Below are 12,625 nucleotides of genomic sequence, written 5' to 3'. Positions count from 1 at the left end.
TAAATATAAAATGCAAGAAAACAAGAATAGAAATCATTGTTATTGTTACAACATTATAAAAAGCATTTTTTTCAATTTTTGGATACAATCAGTGTAATAAAAACTTTATACTTGTACGACAGAGAGGTTATTTAGTTGGATCCTTCATTCCCTGGTCTCTGTACAAGGAGAACCAGGAGTACCAGCACTCTTCAAGACGGCTCTGGTTCGTACCTTCATCTTGTGCAACTCATCCTGTACTGACAAAAACCAGAGAGCAATACATACCAGAAGTTCAGTATCTCTAACCATGCTACACCACAACGTCTTGTTTGTTTTACCCAATTTTGAAATAATGAGTTTTAAATTTCTTGCAGGTCATTTTCAAACACTAAAACCAACATGAATTGAATCTGTAAGGAAGAGAGATCTAAACTATTCTGTCGTTCTCACAGTAGCATGGTTAGAGCAACCAAACATTATGTGGCTCCAGTATACCAACCAACAACCCCAACTACCATTAAAAAGAACATGTTAAATATTACATATATGTGAAATGTGTACTAATATTAGAGGAGTAACAGTAAAACACCTTCATGCAAAGTTCAGTGTACTGCTCACCCACGCAGTTAGAAAAGATGTCCTCCAGCCTCGCTTTCTCTTCATTTTGTTTTAAACCACAGAATGTTTATAAAGATAAATGACTGAATGTTACGTGGACCAGACAAAAAGTCAAAGTACAAGTCAAAAACGTTTTTCTCAGAGATGGTTTCTGTCATTTTAGGAAGTTCTAATCACACTCTGACAGCTGAGACTGACTCACGATTGGTCGAGCTTGTGTTTTGGAATAAACTCCATTCCAGATTTCCCCTGGTGCTCTGGCTTTAACATACTGAAACACATACAAGACTATTAATAGGTAAATAAGTAACAATACAACCTTTCGAAATGAACAAGACTCTTTTTTTGGTATAATGGCGTCAGAGTCACACATTTAAGCTCAGAAGTGTAGATTAATAGTTGTAAATCAACACCTAGTGGGTCCAAGGTATATAAAAGATCACCATATTTTTCTTATGGTGTTGTATATGCTATTTACCTTTTCTCCATTCAGTCCTAACTTAAGTGATTTTACACTTTGATTAATTAATGAATTAGGCTACATTAGATTAGAGCATTTACCACCCAACTAGCAGTTTTGTTTGAGGTAACGTTGTACACCCGACTCTACCACTCATCGATGTGGAGGTTGGACTACAAACCTTCTATATGCTACGTACAAGAATGAACGATGGGCATGTGAATTATTTTGGTGTCAGTTCTCTATACTTGACAGACGAGTTTGCCAGTCTCATCTGATTCATTATTGTGTGTTCACTGGACAGTTTGAATGAATGAAGAAGAATTAAAAGTGACAATAGGGTGAAAAAGACAAATATTTGTAAGGAAATACTAAAGTCACTACATTCAGTCAATATGAGTACATAGCCCCCCCCCCAACTGCAGAGCAAGCATTGCCCACATTTTTACACTCTTACATTCTTTACTCTTTTTGTTTCCTCTCCTCTTTTTCATTGGGGTCTTGCACAACATCAGTTTTTTACCATTTCTCTCCCCTCCCTTCATCGGCTTCAATCTATTACTCGTCCTCCTCTTTACCATCATCCCTCTTTTCTTTCAGAGTCCATTAGTTTCAGTTTTCCTTCTTCACTTCTCTACCTATCCTCACATCTGTTTCTTTCTTTGCACCTTTCACTATTTTCCCTATCTAAATTATTTTAATCTACATCCTTCTTTCTACTCAATCATCCATATTTCTCTAACAAACAAGCACACAGCAGCGTATTCATTCTCTACTTCACATTCTTTTACATGGGTTTCAGTCAAATTACTCTCAACATTCATCCTTTAGTGGTATTTCATCCTCATTCTTAATAACAGACGCAATTCATCAAATCTGGAAATGTCATTTAAAACACTGAAGTTAATACTGCGGAGCTTTGTGGAATGGAACACAGAAATGTTTAATCTCAGTTACACTTAGCTGATTGCTCAGTAAGTGGCTAAATGGATATACTCTATGGTGCAGCAGTGAGATGAGCACTCTGATGCCCAATTCTTGTTTCAACGAGACGTGTGTGCACTTCAGCGCACAGTGACGCCTACACCACCAGGTCATAGAGATGTGCAATGAGCATCCTTCACAGCCCAACTAGGGCTAGCAGTACATGTCATACACGGAAAACACAGGGAGGACGTGGCTGTTGAGTAACGCTGAGTGAAAGTGAGCTTGACAGCTGGTCAGTTTTACACCTGCACAAAAACAGAACAACCTCCACTGCGTGAAACAGACAGAACTGACATCTGCAACTCAGCTCCACGTCCAGCTCAAACTTTAAACGCAATTAGTACACAGATCAGTTCAAGACAGTGCACTGTAGTGGTGTGATATTTTATACAAAATAAACGCTTCTGCAATTATCTTTCTCAAGTGGTTCAATTTATCTTAAATTGCTGTCTGTTAAGTTCTAGCACTGTTACGAATAAATCAATTGTTTTGTGTTTTGAAACGTGTACTGTTAATCTGAGTGAAGGACAAGGCAGCATGAAAAAGCTTTGGTTTGTGTATCGTCTACATTTAAATGATCATCTTGTTCTGAGCATAGCTTCCTCACTAATGTCAAAGCTTATAGGTTGATATTATTATTCAGATCAAACTTTGTCAATCATATGTCGGATAGAAAACCAAAAACTCAGCAGAGACTCAGATGATTCTGAAATGATTCAATACACAGAAGTTTACAATGTAAATAAAGATGGACGACATTGCGGCTCCCCAAAAGTAAAGCCGAAGCATATTGATCGCCCTCTGGTGGCTGGCTGCAGCATAGGGCATGAATCCCGCCTCCTACATAATAGTGGATGTGACCAAAATAAAATGTCAGAGTAGTCGAATATAGTTTTCTCAAAGATGGTTTCTGTAAATTATTGTAGTTCTTATCACATACTGTTTGTTCAAGTGCTCATATTTTCCAGCAAGATTCCTCTAAAGCTATAAAAATAAAAAAATGGGATGAAAACGTGATGATTGACAGCTGAGACGTCATCAGCTCAAGATTAGCTTCATTTCTGGATTATAGGAGGATGTGGAGACGTGTCGTCCATCTTTATATACAGTCTATGGTTGACTACATGAACTAGATGGAAATGAGACTTTTTGTTTTAATACATTCAAGAGGGGTCATTTTAAATAAAGTTAATTGTCCATATAAAAACCTTCAGTCAAACACTTGTTTTGGAATATAAAAACATAAAGATGTGATCTATCATTGTAATGTAATGTGGTCTGAAATGCTAATATCCTAGGATCATTTTAATGCAGGAGCAGGGCTGTTCAAGTCCTGTGAGCTGGAGGGTTTCAGACTCAGACTCAGCCTAGTCCAGTACTGTCTTGTGAATGTATTTAAACTCATATCTAAGAGAAATACATTGGATAAAAATGAAGGCAATCATATTATTATTAAAAGCATAAAATGACACAGAAATAATAATTCATACAGTGCTCTAATGTGCTATGGTGCACTTCAACAATTAAAACGGTGTCAAAAGGAGCACTTCATTCAACAGAGGAGCCATCGACTCTTGATGCTGTGTAGAGCTTTTGTTAGTGATTTGGCTCGGAGGGATAAACTGTCTTTCTGCACAACGCTTCTGTTTCAGCAACTATTACCAACATAGCAAAGAATGTTATCTTCACACTAATTTGTTGTTGCCCACACTGTTTGGGAACACGGGGTCATTTTGACTTTCGTCCTCATCTCAACTTGGCCTTGGGGGAAAAACTAAAAGACCCCCATTCACATTTCAACATGAACTGTTTTAGACCCGACATTAAATTTGACTTTCTCACTGAAAGTTCTTGCTTTAGCATGTGAACGGCCACAAAACTAAGGTTAGTGTGCTACTGCATGCTCTTTTTAGGGTATTTTATCTTTTGCCTTGTTGGAGCAGCAGTAGTGAAACTGACAGCTACAATATGATAGTGCAGAGCTGTATTTATGCCTTTGGTGGCTTAATTTAAATGGATCCAATTACCTGAGCCTCTGACTGCTTCTAGAAAGGGACAAATTAATCACAGTATAGTGAAAAGCAAAAAGCCCTGCTAATTTTACACTCTGGGAAACCTCAAAGCAATTGAAGACATTATGCATTACGCCAGCTACTCTATAATTAACCCCCTTGCTTGTCTGTGTAAAACCATATACTTTTCAACAAGAGTAGACAATGTATGATAATGATGGTGATTCGCACCATTAAGAGGTTTTGACTCTGTTTCATTAGAGCAGTGAAAGCAGAGTAGCTGCACAATTGAGAGTGATCAGCATTCTGCTTATTTTTCATCTCTGGACGTGACTGGTCTACACAGCTGCAGTCATGGCATTCTTCTGTCTTGGGTTGGTTTGGTGTTGCTGTCTTCCTACCTCCACAGTGTAGCTATATTGGTCAGGACCAGGATCCACCAGGTGCCTGTACCAATCAGACGCATTCTCAGGTTTGATAAAATGCTTTCATCAAAGACAGAAACATGCCTCAAGCTTTATTTTCTATATTGGAACCGTACTGCTTTGATAAACACAGAACTTCATTTTTTTTCAATAAAAAAAATTTATTGTGAAAAAATAGAAAATTTAAGATCTCAGAATTTACCTTGGAAATGTCCCTACCTGTAGCCTCCACCCCCAGTTCCACGCATCATAGTGTCGTACCGTAGTCCCCGAAGTGGAGGGGTGGGAGACGGTGGCACGTCCTGCCGCAAGGGTCCTCTCTGCTGTGAGCTAGCATTAAACAAAGTGTGGTTAAGATGTGTGAGTGGTCAGTGTAGTATAGTATCTTAGTATAGTATACATAGTGTAGTATTTTCTACCTATAGCCTCAATATGAGCAGAAAACCAGGAGATGAATGCAAGATAAACCAGAGCATACATTTAACAGTCAATGCATAACACACAAGTTAACATATGTCTCCGCATTCACATACCTTGGGTGAGGGTAGAAGCCAGGGTCAATGCCCCGTGGGTCACCTGGACGTGGGTATGGCTGGCCAGGAGGTGGGTAGCCAGAGTAAGATGGAGCAGGCTGGGAGTTGGGATTAGGGTAGGACATGGACTGAGGGTAACCCTGTGGGGCCTGGGGAGGTCCGGGGTAATGACCTGACCAGGGCTGCATGGGGTAGTCAGCTGGATCCAACGGACCCCGTCTGAGGAAGAGAACAGAAATGATAGTAAACGAATTACAATCAGTGAAGTCAACATGTTTTGTCTTCATGTCACCACAGAACCGATGAGGTTTTTACCTCTCGCTCTGCCTGAAATCACTCACAATAAAACAAATCATCAACCAACTGCTGCCACTGCAAACACCATGTTTTTTAATAGAGCAAATATCAGTAAATTTTAATACTGCATTTAGTACTGTCAAATAAATGGCTGAAATATTCATGAAAATCTGCCACTGAATATTTGCTTTAGACTGGAGAAAAGTGAGTGACTCTCTCTCTCTCTCTCTCTCTCTCTCACACTCACACACACACACACACACACACACACACACACACACACACACACACACACACACAGCTGTGGTAATCCAGTCCAGTCCTGTTAATAGATATTGATGTCTTGTGCCCAGTGGAAAGCAAGTACACAAACACGTGTCGTCCACATAGCTAACATTACAAGGTATTATATTTTATCTCTATGTCTTTCTATCTCTTTTCATTTTTCGACATTCGTTTCTCACTCTGTCTCCATCTACCAATCTGCCTCATCTTCATTTTATTTTTCATTCTCTTATAAATAATAAAATATTTTAATAGTTTATTTATGCTTTACATGTCCATCTATGAGATTACTGTGAATGTGTTTAATTATTTAACAAAATGCAAGGCAATTCTTTCCGTCAACACCGAAAAAAGAAAGCTAACAACTTAAAAAAAAAGCTTTAATTGGTAACAAACCAATGAATTAAGCGTTTTCAACTTTACTTTGGAATCATGTTTCCAAATTAAGTATTTTAAGATTAATACAACGGTTTTCTTTTATCATTTACTCAAACGTGTGTTAAGCTGCTGAAGCAGAATCATGTCACTCTCAGCGAGTGTCATGACACTTATTATTGCTACACATGGTGGAGCAGGTGGAGCTCAATCAACCTCCAACCAGTCACACATTTAACCTGTTGCTGGGAGATAACGTGAACATTCACGCAACCACGGAGACAGACCGACTGACACTGACACAGATTTGTACATAAATACCTACACACATACATATACACAGAGACACACAGAGTGCTGGTGGTCCCCCTGCTGACGCCTGTGTGTGGCAGTTTGGGTGGTCAGCAATGGAAAGTGTCTAACTAACTACATGCCCATCATGTTTGGGATGTCTGCCTCCGCCCCTCCTGTCTCCGTGTCCACCACATAGCGAGTGTGTGCGTGTTTGTGAGCACATTACATTTCTGCCTCTCTGTCAATTTGTACGTTAACCTATCCATCATCTGTCTCCTGCTTTTCGACTTATTCTGCTCATTGTGGGCAGAGCGAATCAGCTACATGTCTCAAATGTCCCCCTTCTTGATAGCCACAGCCGTCTTGTCTGCTTCTCTTCTCTTCGTCAGTCAGCCAGCTGTCCCGTCTGTCCATGTGTCTGTCTGCCTCTCTCTCCCATTTTAGGCGTTTTATGGCTACAAGCCCTCCCGCCTGCCTGCCAGACAATCTGCCTCGCTGACGTGCCCCACCCCGGAGCCTGTGTATACCTGTATGCCCTTATCGGTTGGTCTATCTGTCACTCAACATTTGTCCCCGTCACTACGACAGTTTCAGTACCACGGACATAAGAGTGGTGCAGAGGTGATAGGGAGGAGAGGAAGGCCGAGCAGAGAAGAAGAGATGAGAGGCATAGGAGAAGAAGAGTGTTGGGGGAAGAAGACGTATAAAAGAGATATGGAGTTAAAAAAACATAAAGGAAAGAGGAAAAGAAGACACAAAAAGCAGCAGCATGGACATATAAATTACGTCAACTTTTATAAAAGACGCATAGTTAAATGTTGGGGGGGGGGGTGCACACCAGGGTACAGTGTAGGGCTCTGTGTAGCACTGATGCAGAAGCATGAATTGGCCTTAAATAGGTAGAAAATGAAATGAGGCAGAAAGGGGCCAGTGGACCATGAGGCAAGTTAAAGATGGGAGGGGGGATGCATTTAGAACAAAGAGGAATGGAGAAGAATACAAGCAGTAAAGTTAAAAAACACAGGAGGGAAATGTGGTGAAAAAAGAAAAAGAGGCTAATGGTCTGTCTATAATTTGACAGAACAGACACATAAAACGAGAAGAAAGAAAAGAAAACTGTGTTGGAATTTGTGATCTTTCATTAGAACTGTACAGGCTGGTGTTATTCTTGACTAATGAACTTGTGATTACTTATTTTGGGAAATATTGACAATATATTTCAGTTGATTAAATAACTGAAATAAAATGAATTGCCAGATTACTGCTGAATCAAATAAAAATGACAGATATTTGCTTGTTGCAGTTGTTCAACTGTGAAATTCACCAGCTTTCACTGTTCAAAACCATTAGAAATACAATATCTATGCATTTTTGGTTGGACAACTTAAGCAACTCAAAACAAGTTGGCATTTTCTCTATTTTCAAGCACTGTGCACATTGATTGGTTCCAAAAACCACTGGCAGACTGGTCAATAAGAAAACATTATCTGTGGCCCTACAGTCTTATGAGAGATTCCATATTGGGAATGGAGCAGAAATCCAGTGGGAATCTGCTGTAAATCCGTTGGCAAGTTTGGAATTCTCCCTCCAGGAACCCAGTGAGCACTGCACAGCAGCTGGGGATTACAGGGTAATGAGGATGGGAACCCATTACACACACACACACGCATACTCACACAGCCACATGCACACTCAGATAAGTATATAGGATGTGAAATGAAACGTTTATGTAGACATACGGTGGGACCCCAAATACAGACAACTCAACATTCTGCATGAACACACACACACACACACACACACACACACACACACACACACACACACACACACACACACACACACACACACAGAGGCTGCAAACTTAGCTTGTATGCAGCGCTAGCTCCTAATCACCCCCTCTCAAACCCCACATACTCTGGAGGAGGCAAATTGGCACACAGCTGGAGATGAGTTAAGACTAAATGAGGAGTCTGTTGGTCTGTGTGAGTTCAGTGTATACAGTATGTGTGTGTGTGGGGGTGTGTGTGGGGGTGTGTGAGAGACGCAGAGAGAGATAAAAAAGTTAGAAACAGATGTAATGAATGGGAACAAATTTCTGGCACTTGCAATAACTTGTTTAACATAACTGAGAGAGTAATCAAACCAAGACGAAAGAGATAAAACCATTCCAAGCAGAACAGAAACTCTATAGACAGACTCAGTTTGAAGGGAAACCTGTTTCAGGATGACTTCTCTAATATTGTCAGATAGTAATATAGACAGATAGTGCACTCCGAGTACACAGGTTAGGTATTTGAAAGGATAATTGGAAAGTCTTCTCTCCAGGTCTGACAGTAATTGAGAGTAATGTGAGCCTCTCTAATTCCCTGGTATTTAAGAGATTTCTGATGGATTTCAGAGGAAACAGGGAGTTGTTATGTGTCCTCTGCAGCTGCCCCTCTCTCTCATAAGCACACACACACTTTTACTTCTCCTCTCTGAAACGATGTCTGGACACAGCTGTTATAAGGAAACTCACACACATACACTGAGCAATCTATCACCCCGGGCCTGTCTAAGAGAGACCAAGACGTAACGTGGTGACACGACACATTAAAAACATCTCCTGAGAGCCAATGACAGCCACGCAGCAGATGGATTCTCTCAATAAAAGCAAACACTAAAGCACAAACAACACGGCCTCAAAATTAGACCAGAGGAAAAGTTGCAGGTGAGAGAGGGAGGGTTAGAGAGGGTGAGAAAAAGAGGAGGGGGAGGCACAGAGTGAAATTCAAAGTGAGTGAAAGAGGAGCAAAGGGAGGAAGAGGAGATAAACTACTGCCACTTTAATTCACTTACCTTCTTTATGAGTCTTTATAGAGCTCACCATGTGTTGATATCCATTTAAAACTGATTCTGTGTATGAGGTGTGAAGAGGAATACTTCATATATTTAAATTGCATCCTACGGTGTCAGATTATTTGTCAGCGAGCGTCCCCATATTTTGACAGTCTGGTAATAAAACAGATTAATAGCGGAAATTGTTCCACAACTGCTGTCGTAATGTCATTTTGGGAGCCGCAATGAAAACGTAGCTGCAGTGATATAATGTCCCCGGGGTTTGACTAACTTTAACTTAGTTTCTTCTTCCTAATGCGAGACTTCATTATGAAGCTTTAATCAAGGAGGCATCACAGTCCAAACAATAAGGCAATAAAATCCTAAGTGAGAAATAATGAAGGGTGGAGTATATATTTTAGCTAAGGAATGGTATGATACAATAGGGAAGCCTATTTCCAGGAAGAATCCACTGAAATGAAAATGAAACCTGCTTCACATCTTGGGAGTTTTTTTAATCTAAATAAAATATTGGTTTGGACTGCTTAATTATTTGGAGTTTAACATATATAATTTTCTCTTTAATTATGGCATCAAGTTAAAAAATCCTCATCAAATTCTTTTGGAATTGAGACCAAGGAATGAAAACAAGAGTAATATTTAAAGTGTCTTAATTATAAACAACTTTGGATGAAAAAAAGCAAAATAGGGAACCTATGAGCTGTTTAATGTTAATATTACACAGGGTTGTGTAGCAAAAGCAGTGTAGGAGCATTTATGTGAAAGGATTCTGAGACTGGGACGTGCAGCAAACATTTGAAAACAATTCTGTGTAAAGAGAGAACACCACAAGTTATTTAGAATTTAGTGTAGTATTGGAGTCGGGTTAGGTTTATTTAGTCTGTGACTTTGTTCAGTAAATTTGTTGAGACTTTTGCTGTTTATTTTTATTTGTATAATTAAATTAAATATACTTTAAACTGTTTTAGCACAAATAACGGAAAAAACCCAAATGACACCCATCCCTAACATTATAGTAAAAAAGACCAGTTAACTAAGAATTTGTTGACAAAAATGTTATTTTTGTGGCATTATTGTGGAATCTGTAAATTAGAGCTATAAAAATTTTGATTAGTTTCAAGGAACTTTAATGTTGCTCATGAATATGCACATTTAAGCTGCAAAGAGGAAACTAAGACATAAATATGAGGTTTTTGTCACGTGTTGTTCTTCATTAAAATGTTTGCAAGCATGACTCCACACGTGAGGAACATTTATGATAAAGGAGGCACAGTAAAAGAAAATGGGAAACAATAACTTCATCAGCCAGCAGTGAAGCAGGATTTTCAGGCATTGAGCAGGGAGGTAAGACTCTTAGTGTGATTGGCAGTTGTCTTTGTTTGAGTAAGTGAAATCACTCTAAGCTGCTGTGTGAGCACTCTGCACAGGTACAGTATACAGCATCTGGAGCCGTCTTAACTATAAGTGGTGAAGAACCAACTCCTTACAGTTCAGAGCGAGTCATTAAGAGCGGCGCCTGAAGCAGCACAGAGAGGTTCTTCTATTTTATTAAGAGAAGCTCAATAAGACACTAAGCTGTTTTCCTACTTATGGTTAAGTGGTTACATACTGTGTGTCTGAAGGTGAGTGTGTGTGTGTGTTTATGGCAGAGATGGTGCTCTGTTGGTTCAGCTGTCAGTGCGGTTCGTCCTGGTGTTTGTGCATGTGTGTGTGTGTGACCTGCAAACCTCCCTTGCCTCCTGACCTCTTGAAGTCACATGACACTCCTTCAGTTCCCACCAAACACTTAGACGATGGGGTCAAAGGCTAAGCAAGAGTATTATCAGCCAGGATTAGGGGGCATACCAAATACTAGACATAACATTCAAACTCTCAATACCATTTGGTAAAGTTAACAGCATTTGGTCGAGAACTGGACCATTAGTGACCCTGCAACTGGGGTGGAAGTCAAGCTGACATAATGTTTGTTTTATCACCATGAACATCACTGATATGGGTTAGAAACACTTATTTTCATGGTCTTTCAATGGACCTTTCTAAGAGTTCAACACTGCTCTCACAAATAGACTTATTGTATTGATTTTCTATATTATTCATATTTTACATAAACAATATATGTTTGTTCAGCACCAGCACCATTACCAGAGAAGAGCTTTCTTCAGTGATGTTTTGAAATTGAGCAACATTGGCTCTTGAAGAGCATGTAACAAATAAAGATTAGATTTATTAATTTCACTGGGGATTAAAAACTAAAATCAAGATGCAATCTTTCTATTTTCTTGACCCGTCAAATAATTTTGTATCTACGTGGCAAAGATGTAATTACAGGCTACTTCACAGAGAGGGAAACTTTGTGTCAAGCCCTCTGGCAAACAATGAGCAAACAGACAGAGAGCAGATGACTAAAGGGTAAAATCTTCATCTGTACCTTTCAAACAACCACAGGGAGGAGGATAGAGAGAAGGCCGATGAAAGTGGAGAGGATAAGAAGTTGGCGGAAAACAGAGGACAAAGAACTGTGAGGACAAGACCTAGAAAGAGGGAGAGACAGGTTGTCTCTAAACAAGGGTTAGAGGAGAAACAGAACATTTTCCAAAACACAAATGTCTGCAGGGAAGGCATGTGGCTTACAAAAAGGCTCATGACAGTCAAGTAAGACAGAGGAAATAAGGGTGAAGAGGACGAGGAGGAGAAGACAATGAGTTGGAGGGAAATGGGGGAAATGTAGAGAGAGAGAGTTTAGATTTGAAAGCTGAAGAAAAAGGCAAGATAAATGGGCGTACAAGTAGAAGAGATTGAGCCTCCCAGATGGAAGCTCAGAAGAAAAACACGAAAGAGGAAGAAAGGAGCAGAAAATGAGAAGGGAGGAAGACGAAAGAGGAGGTGGGGGTGGAGCAGAGGAGAAGAAAAGAGGGGAAAAAAGGCAGAGAAACAAGTGCTGCCCTCCAGAGAACTGGCATGCTGAAGGTCAGCATCTGCTGAGAATAATAGGCACTACTTTAGAGGAGAGCACACACGCACGCACGCACGCACGCACGCACACACACACACACACACACACACACACACACACACTTGTTCATACATTTCTTGAATGAAACTAAACACCTTTCAGGGGCTCCAATCTGTCTTTGTCAATAAAGTTGTGTCAAATACGATACATCCACAAAATTAACATGATTACACTCCCCTGTGTATGGAAGTGTGTTTGTATACAACTTTGGAACATGTGTGTGGCTGTGAATGTGTCTGGGTGCGTAATACAGAGGACTCATTTTTAAGAGTGGGACTGTGAAGTGTTGAGAAAAAAAAGACAAAGACCTGAATAGGAAGTGAAAATGACCAGGATTAAAAGAGCAGAGTGGAGAACAAGTGAAAGAGTACAGTAATACAGCACTTAAAGTGTAAAGTATTCGAAAAAGTGAGCACAACAAAGAGGAACTGGGAGAGAGACTCAAATTAGAGTACAAAAAAGTTAGAATAAAATGTCTTTGAAAATAAAAAGAAACAGTACTA

At 39.8% G+C, this 12,625-nt stretch overlaps 1 protein-coding gene across 5 annotated transcripts in view; it reads right to left on the bottom strand.

The window, feature by feature from the left end:
• Positions 1 to 3,338: 3,338 nt before the first annotated feature.
• Positions 3,339 to 12,625, bottom strand: part of pard3bb (par-3 family cell polarity regulator beta b) — a 196,802-nt gene continuing 187,515 nt past the window's right edge. For 4 of the 5 annotated variants that reach the window (XM_020090077.2, XM_020090078.2, XM_020090079.2 and 1 more), the window contains 3 exons: positions 5,018 to 5,236; positions 4,704 to 4,814; positions 4,261 to 4,506 (listed from right to left, as the gene is read on the bottom strand). In XM_020090077.2, the coding sequence (XP_019945636.2) occupies positions 4,398 to 4,506; positions 4,704 to 4,814; positions 5,018 to 5,236 (439 nt within the window). In that variant the 3' untranslated portion in view covers positions 4,261 to 4,397. Of the gene's footprint in view, positions 4,507 to 4,686; positions 4,815 to 5,017; positions 5,237 to 12,625 lie in introns of all 5 variants that reach the window. The other variant, XM_020090080.2, reaches the window with a different exon arrangement.

Source organism: Paralichthys olivaceus, chromosome 10 (assembly GCF_024713975.1).
Source record: "Paralichthys olivaceus isolate ysfri-2021 chromosome 10, ASM2471397v2, whole genome shotgun sequence".
NCBI classification, from domain to species: domain Eukaryota; kingdom Metazoa; phylum Chordata; class Actinopteri; order Pleuronectiformes; family Paralichthyidae; genus Paralichthys; species Paralichthys olivaceus.
This window is presented reverse-complemented; position numbering and strand designations above follow the sequence as displayed.